The following is a 19,685-nucleotide window of genomic DNA, read 5'->3' on the forward strand; positions in this document are numbered from 1 at the left end:
CTGAATTTCCTGGAAAAGGCTCCCAAGAAGCTAAAACCTCCGAAAATAAGAAGGAAGAGGCGTTTTAATTTCTTTTATGGGGGACAGAAATATATAATACTGAAGTGGAAATAATATAAAGCTACAGTTTTGATAAGTTTGAGAACTGAGATAATTGTTAAGATTTTCTTTTTAGAAAAAAAATTGAGGTGAAATATAAGGAATCAACCCTTCGTCTTAAGAGCGAAAAATGGATTTTGAATGACATCTAGTGGTGGATTTGATATAGCACTGTAACTAGCTTCCAGGCTGCTTGGTGACTCCTAGCTTAATGGAAAACAGCTGGCAATAAAGGAAAATATTTTGGCATACTTATCACCCTGACCTTCTTGGACTATAAATACCTACTGAGCTTGGATCTTTAATCTCAAGAACCATTGGGAAAGAAAGAAAAAATTGACTTTTGACTACGTCTGCCTGGGAGAGACTTCTGAACTGTTTTCAGGATGGTTGAACATTTTGAATAGTTTGAATATTGTAGATTACAACCTTGCCTGACTGACAGTTCTTGGACGCTTGAGGCAAAGGATCACTACAAAATAGTGCTTTTAGGATTGGACTCATATTCTGGAACCTATTGGATTATAAAGGCTACACATAAAGACCAGAAAACTAGATGAAACTTTATTCTACTCTTATTAAGATTGGTGATACTAGACAAGACTTGTATTTGGAGAACATAAATGTTTTGACAGATTATCTGGAGGGGGGAAATAAAATGGATGTTTTACACCCAGCTAAAAGTGTAAGAAAATATACCTTGCACCTCCACTTGAAGCCCCCACTCAGGCTAATCAAAGATCTCCAGGAATGATGTCTCAAGAAAAAATAAACACCTTTCAGAAGGAAATATACTCTATGCTACAACTAATTCACCAAACAATTGTTGCACACAAAGAGGACACAAAAAGAAACCATAATGAGATTAAAAATAATTTAGATAATATAAATGATCAAATCTCCAAATTAAATCTACAACTAAAAAATTCCCAGACAATGATTACAAAGTATAAACAAATAAACCAGAAATCAGAAGATGAAGCAGAGGAAATTGACCCAGAGATGGAAGAGATAAAAGAAGGGAAATATAAACTATCATATACAAATAAAATACTGCAAATTTAGCCACAACAACAAAAATGGAAAAAGTGCTTTGCCCCTTAGGTCTGCAAAATATACCTGATAATAAGGAAGAAGATTTGGGGGAATGGAACATAGATCTGTCAGGGGAAATGTCACAACTCGGGACACAAAAAATGAAAAGAGAAATTGAGGGAGAAGGAAAGTGGGAGTTGCTTAAGGAATATAAATGGGCAGAATTGCCCCCCAAAAATACCCTACCTAAATCATCTTCCTCATACCAAGCAACTTTTACAAAAATAGAAAGAAAATTCCTGGGCGATTTAAGTGCCTTGGCCTGGAAAGCTAATTGGCAAAGAAAGAAAGTGAGAGTTAGTCTTAAAACACAGAAGATTTTACCTATTAGAGGGGGCATTATATGATTAAATATCTGTTTGGATATGATTAAAAGAACTGATAACCCTTAGATATAATTAACTTTTATAATGAAAGATATGATTTTGAATTAAAATAGCATTTTTTCTTTTTTTGATATGGGAAATATGAAAATAAGAGGATGGTTGGTATGAATAAAACTCTTAGCCATATAAATATAATTAATATGGAGAAAATCATAACTGACAAAGATATTTCAAATATTGATGGGAAATCAAACTTTAACAGGAACATGAAAAACAGGATATTGATTTATGAATTGATATTGTTGTTTGTATAATATTAGTAAAATATGATGTTTATATTTAGCTTTGTATGTATCAATAGTAGCAAGAATTATAACTGTGTAATGAGGGGAAAATGGAAAAAATATGGGGAAGAAAGGAGGATGAGGGAAAAAACACTGGATTGTGCAGTACTAAACAGATTTATATTGAAGAAGTTAATGTTATATATGTGAACCCAGACAACACGTTGTTTACTAAGCACTAAAGATTGTAATTGTTAAAAATCAATAAAACATTTAAAAAAAGAAAAAAGCTAAGGGACTGCCTCCAGTTCATTTCCCCTTCACCTATCTCTGCCCCATCTTTGCTCTTTTTGCCATCCATTCAACCGCTGCTGTCAGTTGCCCCTGATGCCCAGGCTTGCATGCCACCACCTTGCCCTTTGCACCACATTCCACTATCGTGCCAGCCAGAGCTGCCTTTCACATGCCGGCTGAGTTCTTTTGCAAAAGAAGGCCCTAACTGGCACATAAGAGAAGACCCCGCCCCAGCTGCCCTGGCATGAAAGCAGGCAGTTTGGAAGAAGACCCCAGCTGGTGCAGTAATGGTTTGTGGTAATGGCTGTGGCAGGCAGGGCCAAGTAGTAGGGACAACTGGCAGTACAAATACACAGGTGGGCTTGAATTTTGTTCACATCACTGTAGGAGCACTGCAAGAGTCAGAACGTTGAGTTTCTTTCTTCAGCAATGTCATAACTTTAAATGGTTGCTGAACAAATGGACATTAAACAAGGACTGCCTGTGAACTGATGTAGTAAATAATTTCAACCAAACATAAATTAAGTGCCTTGCCCAGAGTATTTTCAGGCCAACTAAGTTATCTGTTGTTTTGCTAAGATGTCCAGATGAAACTTTCACATATTGTATTCCAGGTCTCCTAAACGGAAGATCTGTTGCATCAGAGTTTTCTTATATTGTGAAATGCTATTTAGTTTGGCTGAAATGGTTATGGTTATAGTTACGATAATCTTGAACTTGTAGGGTGGAATTTGAAAGTCAGCTGAAACTGTTAACTGCTAAAATCCAAAATCAAAGTTTCTTTTCAGACATATGACATAGGCATGGTGCTATTTTATTCTGATTACCTGATGACAGTATAAAATACTGAAAAGAAGCTTAATAGCAGTTACAGTTTGTTCCAGTAAATAGAAGGGAACATATTTCAGTAGATTTTAAACATTTCTTCTGTGAATATGCAACATATGAAATACTATCACAATACAGTAATTCTATTTCAGATTGTTTGTTTTCAACTTATGACAATGTTTAGCCTTTGACCTAACCACTTTCTTAAAATAAATTATTTGTTGGTGAGAGCAGTTGCTGAGAAGATTGTTTCCAGACTACTGTTGGAGCACCAAGTGATAGAAAGTAAACTAGACTATCTGTTAGAAAAGCTGAGGATTGCAGATTCACCTGTAATATGATTACATTATATTTCCAACACATGCACATGCTATGCCTTTCATGTTTGAAAACATGCCTTTAATGAGAGCATAAAGCTGAAATAAAACTTCGAAGCAGTTGCAGTTTGATTGTCTGATAAATGTTGAATGATTTTTTTTCTCTTAAAATTTAAAATATTTTGGAAAAGATTGGGAATCTCTTTTACCTATAGATGTTGCAGAAATGCAGTCTCACTTCCCACAATAAGTTTCCAATAATAAGGGATATTGAGAGTTGTAATAGTAGTAAAATTTGGAGGGGCACAGGATCCTCATATCTGCTAAGACAGAATTAGGACAAGTTGAGATTGTTTTTGCCATAGAGATATTTACTGAAACCATTGACCTCTGTGTTGGCTTCCGTTCATATTCATTTTTATTATAATAATAGTATGCCATAAGTGGCAGTGTCAATAAAATAATATGCAGAGTTTGTTATATGTAATATAACATATACCTATAAATGGCATTTACAGCTACCATACCATAACTTAATCAACAAACAATGATCAAGGCATTCATTCCATCTCCCAAATTTTGCAATATAAAATCTCATGAGCTTTTAGCAATGTCATCTTGAGATTTTTTGTAAGTATACTGCTATCATAAAATAGCATGAAGTTATCATATTTGATATCCTATCGATCATACATAACAGCCATTTTATTTTATTTTTTATTTGGGACACTCTGGCACAAATTTAAAATGCAACAGATGTCCTGGAATTCAGAGGAGCCATATTGCCAAATACTTATTTAAAATTTGATTTTATGAAATGTTATACAAATCTCAAAATTTCTTTAGCTTACTAAAATTGCCTTTTTAACATTCCCAAAAATATTTCTCTGGGGGGGTGACTTCCCACAATCCCCTTTTGTGTCATAAGAGTGTGAGTACACACTTTTATTGGCACAAGATTAAAAATTTATCTGGATAGCGAAAATTGATAAACAAACTTTTAAACTCTTAATGCAAAAAGGGAAGACACTAATGGAAACAGCAGAAAAAGATCCCTGCAGTGGCTCCCAAAAGAGGAGCTTCCAACCCATAAAGGTGTAAAAGTCAGGGCAAAAATTCTGTTAGGTGGAAACGAAATTTATAATGTCCAATATTCTGTGCCAATCATTTTCAAATGTTGGATGTCATTTTGAGCTTCCAGTCAGGTCTGCACATGTCTCCCAAAATGTTTCACAGCCATGTTTTCCTCAGTACATAACCACTGGCTGCCCATTTTCAAGGATTGCTTCCTGCCTCAGCTCTTAGTTCAGTGCATCCAGGTTTGTGATGTCCAATTTAGGTTAGCCAGTGTGCAAGCCAGTCTATTAATTTTTCTTAAATTGTACACAGTGAGCCCTAGGACTCCCACTCTGAGTCCACCAGTGCAACATATTCAGGGCTTGGGTTTGGAGATCTTTTTCTTGCTACCTCCTCAGTGAAAGCATATGAATTGCAAATCACCTGAGGAGGCCTGGTTCTCTCCCCCTTGGAATTTGCAGGAAGTTGTGCATACAAGTTGTGCATACAAAGCTTTAATGTCACAAAGCAATAACCAGTCTCTTTACATGGAGGTAGATGAAGGGGATAGGCTTAGTGTGGTTCTGAATGGGGTGTGTACGTGTGTGCATGCAGCTACTCATATAAAACAGGCAATACAAGCATCTTGGACAAATTTTCCCTCCCACCAGAAGAGAAGTCCAAGGTATTCAGTACTTGCTGTGTAAACCATTCCCAAATGCCTTCTCTCCATAAATACATTCAACTGGCTTATTACAATACAAATGAGGCAAGAAACAAAATCTTACAATGAGTTTCTGCCCTTGCCCTATAGTCTTCTTAGTTTCCTTCTGAGGCTTCACGTGGGGGGCAATATCTTTAGGACTCCTTCCTTCCTTTGCAGCTTTCACAGACATCTGAGAGGATGGTAGGACTTGGAAAGAACTGTTCCACTCTGGTTGCATGGTGGTTTTCTAGTGGATGGCTGTATTCATACCCAATTCTCTGACTCAAATGGATGGAGACAGCGTCTGGATCAATATGCTCTGCTTCCAAAAGGTTACTGTGTCATCTGTGCAGAGCTGAAAGATATGAGAAAAAGATCTCCCCCCCCTTTTCTGGGTGGACTCACCCAGGAGAGGCTTTGCTAATCAGACAAAGGCATGGAGAACAGAAGATAAGAAATGGAGAAATGGGATTGGGGAGGGGAGTAGCTTGCAGACAGAGTTTGAAAAGACATTACTGCAGTTGTTAAAGAAACAGATAAGCAGACAAAATGGGGACACCACAGATGAGGACAAAAGAGGTTGGATTCTGATAAGAACAACAAAAAAAATGAAAAGTCTCATTTCTGAAACTGAACATTTGCAACATGTTAAAAAGGACTTAAGGACTTGCAACTTGAAAATGCTGGGCAGCTTGAGAATGCTGAAAGCTCTAAATAATTTTAAAAGCCTAATATTTTAAGGTGTGCAATTTGCCAGGGGCAGGAGAATCTACCTTTTATATGTGTTTTCAAAATATTTAAACATCATGTCAGCTTTTTGCCCAGCATTACCAATGTACAATTTAGATAAAAATACCACATTAGAGATTGAAAATAAATGCTTATGTGTTCCAGGATTAGTTCCATAGTAGTTTCACTGATTAGTGATAGGATAAGAAAAGAAACTTAAGAAGAAGATTATTTCCCTACACAAGCAAACTTGAGCTCATGAGGCTCTTATAGCTAGACACACCTCATGTTTCAGGAAAAGAAAGAGAGGGAGGGAGGGAGAGAGAGAGAGAGAACACATTTCTCTTTACTCTGTTTGCTGGCCAGACAAAAAGAGTGATGAGGGTATTTTCCTTTTGGTGGCTTATTTTAAGCAGAATTTCTAGCAGAATTTTTAAATTCTTTTCTCTTGGATTAGAGACAATTAATAGTTACATTTACCTCACAAAGACTTTGACACACATATACACACAAAGACAAGGAAAAGAGAACAGAAAAAGAAAACAGAATTCTTAGTTTTATACAGCCTGGATATTCCCATCATAAATCTCAATTAACTCAAATTAGGGAAGGCACAAATCTTAAACATAACACATTATTACATTTGCATTTCTAAAAGCTGTTTCTGCTGAGTTGTCTGGCTGGGTGGGGGAGAGGTTTCTGCCTTTTTAAAGATCTTCTCCATTATTCCTTTGGGGAAATATATTCTGCCTTTTTAACATTCCCAAAAATATTTCTTTCTCGGCTGGGGGGGCTGACTTCCCAAGTACGAATAACATATCTGCTAAATGTTATAGATCCTTGTCAATGTTCTTGTAAACTAAAGATATTAGTTACCATGGAGATAAAAACTGCACTGGAAGTCATAATAATCCAAACAACCATTTTGTGTTTGGATTATTATTTTTCTGAACGTACATATGTTATTTTTAAGTGCATTTTATTTTACCAATAGCAATAGCACTTAAACTTATATACTGCTCAGTAATACTTTTCAGAACTCTCTGAGTGATTTACAAATGTCAGCATATTTCCCCCAACAATCTGGTTTCTCATTTTGCCAACCACAAAAGGATGGAAGGTTGAGTCATCCTTGAGCTGGTCAGGAACAAATGCATGGCTGTGACCACAGTTAGCATGCAATACTGCATTCTAACCACTGCGCCACCATGACTCAGTAATTTTATTTCTTGTAATTTATAACAAAATTACAAGATAAACAACAGTGCAAAGGATAAACAATGTAATACACAGTGCAACTAATAAACAGAAAAAAGAAAAAATAGTAAGCATCTACATATGTCAGTTAACTGATTTACAAAAAAAATGATATGACAAATATCTTGTAATACTCTGTTATTATTAATTATTGTTATAAAGAATTATGAAAGTGAAACATGCTGCTTTTTCAAAAACAAATTACACATTTCCTAAATCTAATCTTTTCAATTGCTCAAAATAATTATTTTGGTAACCATCCATATTTATTTATTTATTTATTTATTTATAATTTATATGGCCACCCACTCACTTTCAATAACTGTAGGTGGCTTATATTTTAATTTATTTATCACATTTTTGAACTACCCACCTCTCACAGAGGTACTCAAAGACAGTTATAATCCAGACTTTTTGAATATAAATCCACATAACAGTAAGATTTTATTTGGAAGTAACATTGGAATGCCTTTCAAAACATGTCAGATAAAGGACAATATTCATTTTAATAACATTAATTTTATCTCCGCAAATTAATAGATGATAATCCACCTATAAACATGCAAATCAATATTTTTTCAAATATTTAATATTTATTTCCATACATTTAGAAATATTTTTGAGAATACAGAATTCTAAGTAATATCAGTAGAAATTACAAAACCCATTTTAATAATTATATATTTAAGTTTAAAGGAAGTAGATCCCAATTTATCATGTGGACCAAATCCTTTCCAAAATTAAATGTAGAAATCAAATACTTATTAGGAAGTTAAGGTGAGTTCACATCCTTTTGGGGAACAGAAATGAACTCTTAGTTTTGATATGTGTATTTTATATTGTATTGTAATTTTATTTTATATCAACAGGTTTTCCACAATACTTTTTTAGAATGGCTCAGAAGAAAAGTGATCACGGAAGGATTAATCACATCCAGCAAGGTGTCTCTTAAGTTTGTATCATCTTGCACTGAAAATATGGAAATAACACCTTTGCTCATTCCTGTAGTTACTGATATGGAAGCATTCTCATCTGAAAATTTTAGTTTTGAGAGATATAAACAAAATCTTGATACCAGAATCTTGGGGAAAATAGTCTTGTTTTCTGAGGTTACATCAACTACAATGAATCTTCTTGATGGGTAAGAGATTGCAATAACATTAATTTCAGTATGAAAAAGAGAGAGAGAGACTTGGCAAAAACAATGTGCAGTATTTTCTTTTGGACTTTTCATTCTCTTAGTTTGAAAATAAGTCTGGTAAGAAACTGCAAAAGCTTGCTAGAAAATTTAAAACTGAACTGTCGTGTATCATTACCATTTTTAGCAATAACCACTTTGCTATTTTATTTTTCTATTTCTGATATTGATACTAGGCTTAAAATTCATTGCAATTCATAAAACAATATCAAGTGGCAATCCATAAAAAAACCACTTTTTCAAATAACAAGAATGGTGGTTGATATTGTCCAAATGAATATGAGTGATCTAATAATATTTCAGACAAACTGATTAGAAGATAACCTTTACCTATTTCATCCAAGTTGTTTTTATTACACTCTTGTGATTTTGTAATTTCTTCCAATTGTGATCATAGTAATTTTGACTGAATGGATCTCCTATCTCCTTATATTGCTTTTAGAAGATGTAACATGTCAGCTATGTTTTTCTAATCTTTACTGCTTGTACTAAGTTTCTTTAATTTTTTTTGTTAGTATGATTGAATATATTTCTGATTGGTCAAATACAATTAAAGTGCTGTAATTGTGAATGTGCATCATACAGTTTTCAGGATAAACCCTTTCATAGTACAGTCCAACTGAGCTGACAGGCAAGTGGATATTTTGAATATTGCTGTTTTAATACCTAATTTCAGTTTTCTCATACTATATGTTTTGTTATTCATTTATATTAAAATATATATTTAATTATTTGTTACGCTGAAAGCTGTCCTGAAGTGCATAAGATAATTAGAATCCATATTTATTTGGTTACCTGGAAATGAAGGTCATAGATTTACTAGCCATGCCACCATAATTTATGATGCATGATTATCATCTAGCATTCTGTGTATGAATAAGAGCACAGTTGAATGTTGAATTCATAGTTGAATTCTCTGAACTCCCACTATGTCTGTAGAAGTAACCTATTTACTATTTCATTTGACATTTGATTTTTTTTTCTATAGATTCTCTAAGTGACCAAGTTAGATAACAAATATAACATTATATTAAATAAAAATGTCACTTACTCATAAAGGAGTGGCTGAAGTATAATGCATAAAATAAAAAAGTGCTCATATCATCCATAATTTCAAATTGAAGATTGACATCTAAAATTTTTTAAAATGTGGGGGAAAGTCCTGGCAAAGAATTAAGGGCTTTGTCTGAGGACTAGTTTAGAGGGCATGAGCGTCCATAGGAGAATCAGGAAATCAGATGATGATTGCAGCAGCATGATCAAAGACATGCCTGTGCACACACACACACACACACACACACACACACAAACAAAATATGTGCATATGATATCAGTATACCTCAGAAGGGATAGCACTTCAATCTAGGTGCTGAGACCCTCATTTTATCTTATTTACCCCCCCTTCCCCAGTGTTGCTGATAAAGAGCTGTGGTGGTGCAGTGGTTAGAAGGCAATATTGCAAGCTAACTTTAAATTCCACTGCTAGCAGTTTGATCCTGACTGACTCAAAATTGACTAAGCTTTCCATCCTTCCGTGGTCGGTAAATGAGGGCCCAGCTTGTTGGGGGCAATATGCTGACTCTGTAAAGTGCTTAGAGGGAACTGTAAAGTACTGTGAAGTGGTATGTAAGTTTAAGTCAGGGGTGTCAAACTGCCGGCCCATGGGCCAGATGTATCATAGCGAAACTGCACCCACCCCATTGCTGGCAATGGCAAAAAAGTCACGACATGTCACGTGATGTTGCGAGTTTGACACCCCTGGTCTAAGTTCTAATGCTAAAAGAATAATTGAACACAGCACCACAAGAATTAAAGGAAATGGCTTGGCAAAGCTATCAGGGTTATTTAGATAATCTGGAGCAGAGCACTAAAAATGAAAAATGCAGTGATAAGAAAGAGAAATCTCCCATAAACCTATCATACAACCTAAGTTTATTTGTTGATGTTGTCTAGCTTAGTAATGAAATGTCTGCAAGAAGACAGCCAAGCTCAGAGAGTAACAAGGATCCCACAATTCAACCCTGAATTACAAATATTCTCTTCCACTGATAATACAGATTTTTATTGTAATGCTGAGATGCAATAGAAGTCTTGATTATTTAAATATCTGTAGCAGAAAAGCCAAGATACATCAAAACATGACTGGAATTATTGATTATTAATAAGTAGGGTGAACAAGTCTGTTTACTTTAACTTTTATTGTAAATGGGTTAATCTTATATATGTACACAAAGTCATTATTCTGTAAAATAGCAACTTTATGGATGCAAGTAACTGTTAATATTGATAAAGATAACTAAAAATGTGTGAAATAATTTTAAAGAGGGCATGTATGGCTACATTACCTATTTCTAAAAACAGTACTAAATTGTTTTTCTTCAAAATGTACTTGGTCAAAATATGTAAAGATAATCTATATGACTTGGTGTTTTGGTTTCATAGGCTCCTTTATTGTTTTATATTTATACTATTTTGTTCCTAAAGAATTGATTCTCTAAGAAAAACATTTTCTGATTTTTAAAATACATATTTGTTTTATTACCATGGGGGACTACAGTAGAACTAAAAGAAAAGAATATACTTCTTAATTTGTTTGAACAAGTGCAAAAGTAAAATATATTTCAATTATGTCTAGTAACTGATTAATTTATAATCATTAATTAAATATACTCTAGACAACTTGTTAAGTCACTAGTTATATGAAACACTATTGAATGGTATATTCATTTGAATTATCACGACTGATATGTTCATATAATTTGCATTTTATCTATTTATAAGTTATTAACTTTATTATTTTTTGTTGGTTTAAATATTGCTAGTAAAGTATCTTGCTGCTTTGTGCCCTTTAATTTGACTGTTGGATTTTATTTGTTGTTTTCTTTGACCATCAGGACACCTGCATCTTTGAAAGTACTATCAACTTTTAAACATAGTTTATTTATTCTGTTGAGGGGATTATACTTTGCCTTTTCACTTTTAACCCTAAGCCACTAAGCATTATACCCAAACACTAAACTATAGTTAATTTTTAAATAGTATAGAATAAAAATAAGTCAGTTTTCAAAACTTGTGAAAAATTGTTTGTTTTAAATGTGCTTAAAATTAAATATAGTATGTTCTAGCAAGCTCTAATTAATCTAAAATAGAAAGAAAAGCTTCAAAATTTAGACTCCTAAAGTAAGTCAAAACTAAAAGAGCCAGAGAATATATGAACCCAAGGCTTGCAGTACTATTAGTATCAGGTATAAGTATAAACTATCCTTATAATTTATAATCGTGTGAAATGAGATTATTGAAACACACTAGCATACTTACCTTATTTCAGTGAATTATCAGTTTACATATAATATTGATCTAAGATTGTAGCCTATATAAACTAGTAGAACTGAGTTGCTAAAATTAATAAGCATATTTCTTTAAAAACATTTTATATCACAAAATGTTTTATTTCAGTGTGGTTTACTAAAGTAAGGTACATTACCTTGTAACACTCTAAATGACTTATAAACCTTTAAAAAGACAAATATGATTGTTTCCTAATTAAATTATAACCAATTATTTATGATATAAACATAATGTTCTCTTTAAGTTGATGTCATTCAATAACTAATTAATATATATAAATTAATAAATATTGTAATAAGATATTTTACTTGAGTTTGAGATAGATATTTAATATTAAATTACATATATTATAGCTATGCATAATATGCCTCCAAATCTTTTTACAAGTTGAACATAAAACCTTCCATCCCAGTCCTCTTAACACTATAAATCTTTCAAAATTAAGACTTAGCAAAAGTGGGCTGGAACTAATTTAATGGCTGAGTGATCTCACAGTAGAGAAACAGCCAGAGTGTAATAGGGTTCTTTGTCTATATTTCCACCCTAGCTGGTAACTTGCCAGTCAAAAGTCAAACGAGAGAAACAGGTGGGAGCTATTAGACCTGTCATAAAGTTTGAAAAATTGATTCTGGAGTCTAAATGATTAGATTGAACTTGACAGTGTTGTCCTAAAGATTCTAAGAAAAATTCTATAGTTTAATTTGGAGTCCCTTGATTATTCATTAGTTCTCCAGATGGCCTGTTTTGATGTATCACATACTATTACACAAACTCTATTATTGTTGGCATATATTTACATGTATAACTAACAAGCAAACTAAGTAGCACCTTTATTAGTCCTTATAAATTAAGGCATACAGAATTAATTAAATTGTAGAGTAAAGATTTATTTAAATATTATAATAGCTTTATCAATAATGCTTGATGACTTTTACTTTGGAATACTTTAAATTCATTAAGATTATCATTGTGGAATAATGCCTTCAAAGTTGTTATTGTCATGGCATCGAAAGCACAATTTCTATAATTTACAAGAAATAAGATTTGTCAGATAGCTTCCATAACCTCTATGGTTCTCCGCATATAATTAGAATATTACAATATTTGGAAGTTTAGGAATAATGTAAGGAATAAATCAAGTGCTAAGATGAATGGTTTGAAGGAAAACCTGTTTAAAACAGTGAAATTAATTGCTATTAAAGTAAAGATGAAAAAAGCACTATTTCGGCCTATTAAATAAAAAGTTATGGTTATATAGTTGTCCACAATAAGGAATCCTGTAAAATGTGCTTGTTTGTATCAAAAACAAATCATTACACTGACTGGAAGTATTTTTTTAAACATTTAGTTATGTGACTTGCAGTATTGTGTAAATTTGTAGATGGCCAAGAGATCTGCCTGTGCAAGGAACCTTATTTCTGACATCTCGATTTAAAAAAAACAAAAAAACAACAACTGAGAATATTATAGTACATTTCATATAAAAAAACTGTTAACAAAATAGTTAACAATTTATTATTATGGAGCAATAGATGTTTTGAAGAAGACTGTGTTTAAAGTTTCATAGATTATCAATAACTGATTCTTGATTGTTTGCATCCTGATATTTATTTGCCTGAAGAAAAGGGGGGAAATGTGTTTTTGACCTCTGTATGAACAGAACTTTGAACGGATTCAAAGTTGTACAATAGGAAATATGCTTATACAATAGATATTCTTACCCGTCCACAACTTTAAAATACCCTTCAAAAAGATCTTTTACTGTGGGTTTTGTAATGATGTAGCAGTAAAAACACAATATGAACTCATGAGGGACAGATAAGAATCAAAACTATCAATTTCTTCTTTTTTCCTGAAGTCTCTTTTTACTGCAACCCCTTGCATCTCATTCTTGATGTTCAAGGATGTTTTAAAATATTCAGGAGAAGATGGTAGTATTAAAAAATAAGCTGTGTTAGCAGCCTTCTACATAGATTTATATATAATTCCAAGCATATTAGAAAAAATGTTAGTGTAAATGTTTTGGTGAAATTGAATAGTCTTTGATCTTGATCTTCCCAGAGCCTCCTAAAACTTGGCTTGATAAATCAGGTTATAAATATTCATTATTTAATTCCAAAACCTTGCTGTAAATATACAGCATTATGTTTCAGTAGTGAAACAATTAACATAAGTAAAACAAATATTTGTTTACATTTACTGTGGATAAAATGAGATTTCATAATTATACAATAGTGTATGATCTAAGATATTAGAAAATCATTGATTCTGTTTAAAAAAATAATTGTAAAAAAAATAGTTTCTAAAAAAGCGAATAGAACAGAAATGTTTAAAAGTTAGAGTAGACTTACTTAAATTAATGTCTATGGAGATTCTCAGTCAACCAGGTCATGGTTGTCCCAAAGGTACTTTTTTAGGAGGCAACTGGACTTTCTTGTTTTTCTTTGAAGATGTTTTGCTTTTCATCCAAGAAGCTTCTTCAGCTCTGACTGCATGGTGGAGAATGGAAGGATTTATATTCCTTGCAGATAGCTGGTCATTTGCATTCTTTTAGAGAGTCATTGGGGCCATTTCGAGGTTTTCTGTGTCCTCTGGGTATTTAAATATTTAAATTAATATTTATTTTTTTAAATAAAAAATCTTATCTGTCAGACTATTAATCTGGATAACTTCAGAAATGTGAACAGTGGTATGCAGGATGTGCTTTCAATGTTAAACTTATTTTAGTGATAATAATATTTGATATTCTCCACCCTCTGGAACATCTTTCCCATCACATTGAAGTTAGCCCCATTTCTCCTATTACTCCAGAAGTGCCCCTTAAAACATGCTTTTTTCACCAGCCTTAGGGATCCCAGAGACAGCCTGAAGGGTGGCTGTGTGATATTAAATGAAGTTTGTTTACCTGCTTTTTGGGGTTTTATCTGTTTTTATTTATTTTTTATTTATTTGTGATTGTTTTTAAATTGGGAGATGAACTACTGTATATAAATATTTTAAATAAATATTAAATAAGAAGAATTACCAGGATCAAGTTATGTTGGCTTTCCCAATAGATTATAGTAGTGTTAAATACTGTCAGTTAGACCTTACATTAAATTCTGGAATATAATTTTTTTCTAACTTTTTAAATAAAAAACATTTCAGTTTTCTGAATTAGCACTTAAAAATAATTTAAGGTGCTAAATGTTTCTAGGCACTGCATGCAGAGCAATCATTTTTTTTCCAACAATTTTTGTAGTGCTTTCAAAAATTTTCAATTACAAATGGCCAAATTATTGAATGGGAAAAACATTTCATAGGTACGAAAATGATACTCATTTTATGGTTAATAAAACATTAATGATGGTGAGAAAAGATAAGGTTAAATGGCATTCATGGGGTGGGGTGGGGTGTTGGACGTCACCCTCTTGTGTCCACTTAGGAATTTTAGACTAAGTTCTCATTTGTCTCCTCCCCCTGGCTCTGCTAGCCTCTCTCCTGCATGTAACTTCAAATAGTTGCTAAGATGAGGACTACCTCTAAGTTGAGGCTGCTTGGTCACTCACTTGAATAATGAATTAATCATTTACAGCATGTTCACTTCTGTTTCTAAATAATAAATGTATTAGTTTAGCTCAAGCAGATTTAATCAGATGATCCATGCTCTTTTTAAATTTTGTCCTGTTTTATTATAATTCCTACTATAGTACCTAATATTCGCTATCCCAAAGGTGCTTTTTCAAAAGGAAAAACAAAGTCAAGTTGCCTGTTGAAAAAACACATTTGGGACAACCATGACCTGGGTGACTGAGAATCTCCATAGACATCTAATAATCTCTATTATTGGGAAGGTAATTGGTTCAAAATGCATCTTTTAAAACTGTGTTGCTTTCAACATCATTTAAAAATCTACTGTTTAAGAAAACAAGAAAGCTTTGTTATAAGCTGGCAAATAAGGGGAGGAGCCAGGAAAAAGTGCATGAGCGCACAGTTTGGACTTGATTCAATAAGCCAAGTTTGGCTTATTGAATCAAATCCAAAATTGGACTAAATAGGACTAAATCATTATATCTGAAATGGGCCTCAGCCTGGCATTTTATCCTACAGCTTATAGTTAATCACCCTTTGCATGACAACTTTTCTTTAGAAAAGAGACAAACATTCAACACATGAGTACATTACATTTAGCCATAATATCAATAGGTATGTCTGATGCCCAGCCCTGCAAGTGGCAGCAGCTAACAAACCACAAAGATTTCTGGCTTGGTCTAATATGTTGCATAAACAATCTGTTTGACCCAGTTGGAAAAATCAGGAAAAGATTAGTTTCTTTGTTTATATTGTTACCCTTAAAATGCAACAATATCCAGTTAATATAATTAGCTAAATGTACCATGATCAGAATTGTTTGTTAATTGCATTAAAGTATGTAATAAGATGGAAATTATGACCCTTAACCAGATAAACCATATTCAGACTTAATATAACATTTCTCAAATATTAGACTAAACTTTGGCCTTCTTGCTCTACTATGGTTGCTATAATCACAAGTATTGCCTTGGACATAGTATCTTTTTTACTCACTTTTATTAAAAAGTTTTACAAGGTAAAAATAATATAAATTTAAAGAAAAAAAAGATAGTAAAGGAAAGGAAAAATGCAAATAAATAGAAAAGAATGAAATAATAAAAAAGTTATAAAGAAGTGAATTCCAATCTTCTTAACAGCAATTATAAATGCATTTATATTTTACCCTCTCTAAGGCTACATCATAATTTCCTTTTTTCCATAATCTACCTTTTCCAATCATCAAATCCAAAAATCACAAATTCATTTTTTCTACCGATAGAGAAGACTATTTGTAGTTCAGGATTCAAATGAGGGGCCCTTGGTACTCTCGGAGCTTGGTTGTTTCTTGGAGGTCATCATAAAATGTTCATAAAACAATACAAAACATCACTGGCCATTTCATACAGATATATTATTTTCTAGAAAATGTACTAATATGTATATTATTTCAGAACTAAGCCATAGTAGGAAGGATCTGGAAAGGTATTTATTTTGTGATAAATAACTGGCAAAATGATGGGATAGAACATATATGGACCCCCTCATGTGTACATTACAGAAACTTCTCAGTATGAAGGAGGAATGTCAGTCTTAACTTTCTCATCTTCTTTGTTCAAGCAGTGTGGGATTATTTCCATCTTTTTAAAAACTTTATTTTTAGGACTCAGGTTAGCTTCATATAATCAGTGCCCAGTCACTAACAGCCATATTCTCTCTTTTATGTTTCCATTAAAAAGATTGGTAGGAGCCCTTAGAATATGTTCAAATAGTAGAAAGGATGAGGAGACACTTTAAGAATGTTTAAGATTGTGTAAAGCAGACATGTCAAACTCGTGACGTCATGGGACGGTTTTGCCATTGCCAGCAATAAAGTGGGCATGGTTTTCACATGATGCAGCCGGCCCATGGGCCGGCAGTTTGACACCCCTGGTGTAAAGTCCAATTCTGCTTTTTGTTCAGGAGGGGTAGAAACAAATTCTTACTAATTTGAATTAAACCCTCTTATTATTACAATTTAGGGGTAGGCTAAAAATATACATTGCACTGTTTAATTTATAATCTTTAATTTTTATCATTTATCACTTGTTTTTAATAATGTAAATTGTTTTGTTATCTTTGTAAGACTTCCAAAGCTGTTAAATAAACCCTCTAGAACAGAGCTCCCCAACCTTTTCAGGTTGGTGGTCCAGAGAAAAAGGGAGGAGCAGGGAAATGTGTGCATGTGCAAATGGGCCACTTGTGCCTGCATGGTGGCACTAGTGTGAGTGGGGGTGTGCACACACACGAGTGTGCAATCGCCAGCCATTCCTGGGGCCCAGTGGTCAACAGACCATGGCCGAATACCAGGCCGTGGCCATAGGTTGGAGACCCTTGCTCTAGAACACTAAATATAATATAATAGATTTCAGAATAACTGGTAATCCAGTGTGTGTGACAACAGCCCTGCCTGAGCTGCTGGAGGGGGTAGCCGGGTTGGCGGTGGAATTCCCCAGGCTTATGGTGCTGGGGGATTTCAATTTGCCGTCACTCGGCGAATCCTCTAGTGTGGCTCAGGAGTTCATGGCTTCCATGACAACCATGGACCTGACCCAGATAATTTAGGGTCCAACCCATAGGGGAGGACACACGCTCGACTTGGTATTCCTCTCGGGGCAGTGGAGACGTGATTTCGATTTAAGGGGTATAGTCACTTCTCCCTTGTCATGGTCGGATCACTTCCTGTTGAGGTTAGATTTCTCGGTCCTACTCCCCCATGGCAGGGAGGCGGAACCAATTAGGTGGTTCCGCCCCAGGCGTTTAATGGACCCGAAGGGGTTCCAAATAGCGCTTGGGGGTTTTCCTGATTCCCTCCTCCATGAACCGGCTGAGTCCTTGGTCGCTGCTTGGAATAAGGCGGCATCAGGGGCATTAGACCGGATCGCGCCTTTGTGACCTCTCCGTGATTGTGGATCCCGGAGGGCACCTTGGTTTACCGAAGAACTACGGGAGATGAAGCGTCAGAAGAGACGTCTAGAGCGACGCTGGAGGGCTAGTAACTCCGAATCCGACCGGACACTTCTAAGAGCCTATATTAGGACTTATTTAGTGGCGATACGAGCGGCAAAATGTTCACATTTTTCCGCACTTATTGCGTCTGCAGAATCTCGCCCCGCCGCCCTGTTTAGGGTGACCCGTTCCCTACTTAATGTTCGGGAAGCTGGGGAGCCCTTACAGGGTAGAGCGGAGGAATTTGTGCAATTCTTATTAGACAAAATCGCTCAGATTCGGACAGACCTAGACTCCGATTGGGCAGGGCCTTTTGAGATGACTGGGGCAGGTCTTAGCTCAGTTTTATGGGATGAATTTGAGTCTGTGACCGCTGAGGATGTTGACAGAGCAGTGGGAGCAATGAGCGCCTCCACTTGTTTATTGGACCCGTGTCCTTCCTGGTTGGTCTCCGCTGCCAAGGAGGTGACACGAAGCTGGCTCCAGGTGTTGATCAACGCTTCGTTGAGTGAGGGGTCTTTTCCACAATCCCTGAAGGAGGCGGTTGTGAGGCCCCTGCTCAAGAAGCCTACCCTGGACCCGGCTGATTTAAATAACTTCCGTCCAGTCTCCAATCTCCCCTTTGTGGGGAAGGTTGTAGAGAGAGTGGTGGCGCTCCAGCTCCGACGGTCTCTGGATGAAGCGGATTATCTAGACCCTTTTCAATCTGGCTTCAGGCCCGGCTTCAGCACAGAAACCGCTTTGGTCGCGCTGATGGATGATCTCTGGCGGGCCCGAGACAGAGGTTATTCCTCTGTCTTGGTGCTACTTGACCTCTCAGCGGCCTTCGATACCATCGATCATGGTATCCTTTTGCGACGACTCGAAGGGGTGGGAGTGGGAGGCACCGTTTTACGGTGGTTCTCCTCCTACCTCTCTGGCCGGTCGCAATCGGTATTGGTGGGAGGGCAGAGGTCAACCCCGAGGCCCCTTGAATGCGGCGTGCCACAGGGGTCGGTCCTCTCTCCCCTCCTATTTAACATTTATATGAAGCCGCTGGGTGAGATCATCAGACAGCACGGGGTGAGGTTTCATCAGTATGCTGATGATACCCAGTTATATATCTCCTCCCCGAGCTCTCTCAGTGAAGCGGCCGATGTGATGGGCCGTTGCCTCGAAGCCGTGAGGGTCTGGATGGGGGTTAACAGACTCAGGCTCAATCCTGACAAGACCGAGTGGCTTTGGATGTTGCCTCCCAAGGATCATGTCGACTGTCCAGTGTTGACTCTTGCGGGGGAAAATATACCCCCTTCAGAGCGGGTTCGCAACTTGGGTGTCCTCCTTGATCCACAGCTGAATTTGGAACATCAATTGACGGCTGTGGCTGGGAGGACCTTTGCACAAGTTCGCCTGTTGCACCAGTTGTGACCTTACCTGGACCGGGAGGCTCTCCTTACAGTCACTCATGCCCTTGTCACCTCACGTTTGGACTACTGCAACGCGTTCTACATGGGGCTACCCTTGAAAAGTATTCAGAGACTACAGTTGGTCCAGAATGCAGCCGCGCGAGTGATAGTGGGTGCTCCTCGATACACTCACGTTACACCTATCCTCCGTGAGCTGCACTGGTTG

At 35.6% G+C, this 19,685-nt stretch overlaps 1 protein-coding gene across 1 annotated transcript in view; it reads left to right on the plus strand.

Annotated features, from left to right (window-relative positions):
* HLCS (holocarboxylase synthetase) overlaps positions 1 to 19,685 on the plus strand; it is a 75,111-nt gene that overhangs the window by 18,950 nt on the left and 36,476 nt on the right. Inside the window, exon 6 of the mRNA XM_039370019.1 lies at positions 7,861 to 8,132. Coding sequence (XP_039225953.1) covers positions 7,861 to 8,132 — 272 coding nt within the window. The remainder of the gene's footprint in view (positions 1 to 7,860; positions 8,133 to 19,685) is intronic.

Source organism: Crotalus tigris, unplaced genomic scaffold (genome assembly GCF_016545835.1).
Source record: "Crotalus tigris isolate CLP2741 ecotype Arizona unplaced genomic scaffold, ASM1654583v1 scf7180000017601.7605149639:7615979, whole genome shotgun sequence".
Taxonomy (NCBI): Eukaryota; Metazoa; Chordata; class Lepidosauria; order Squamata; family Viperidae; genus Crotalus; species Crotalus tigris.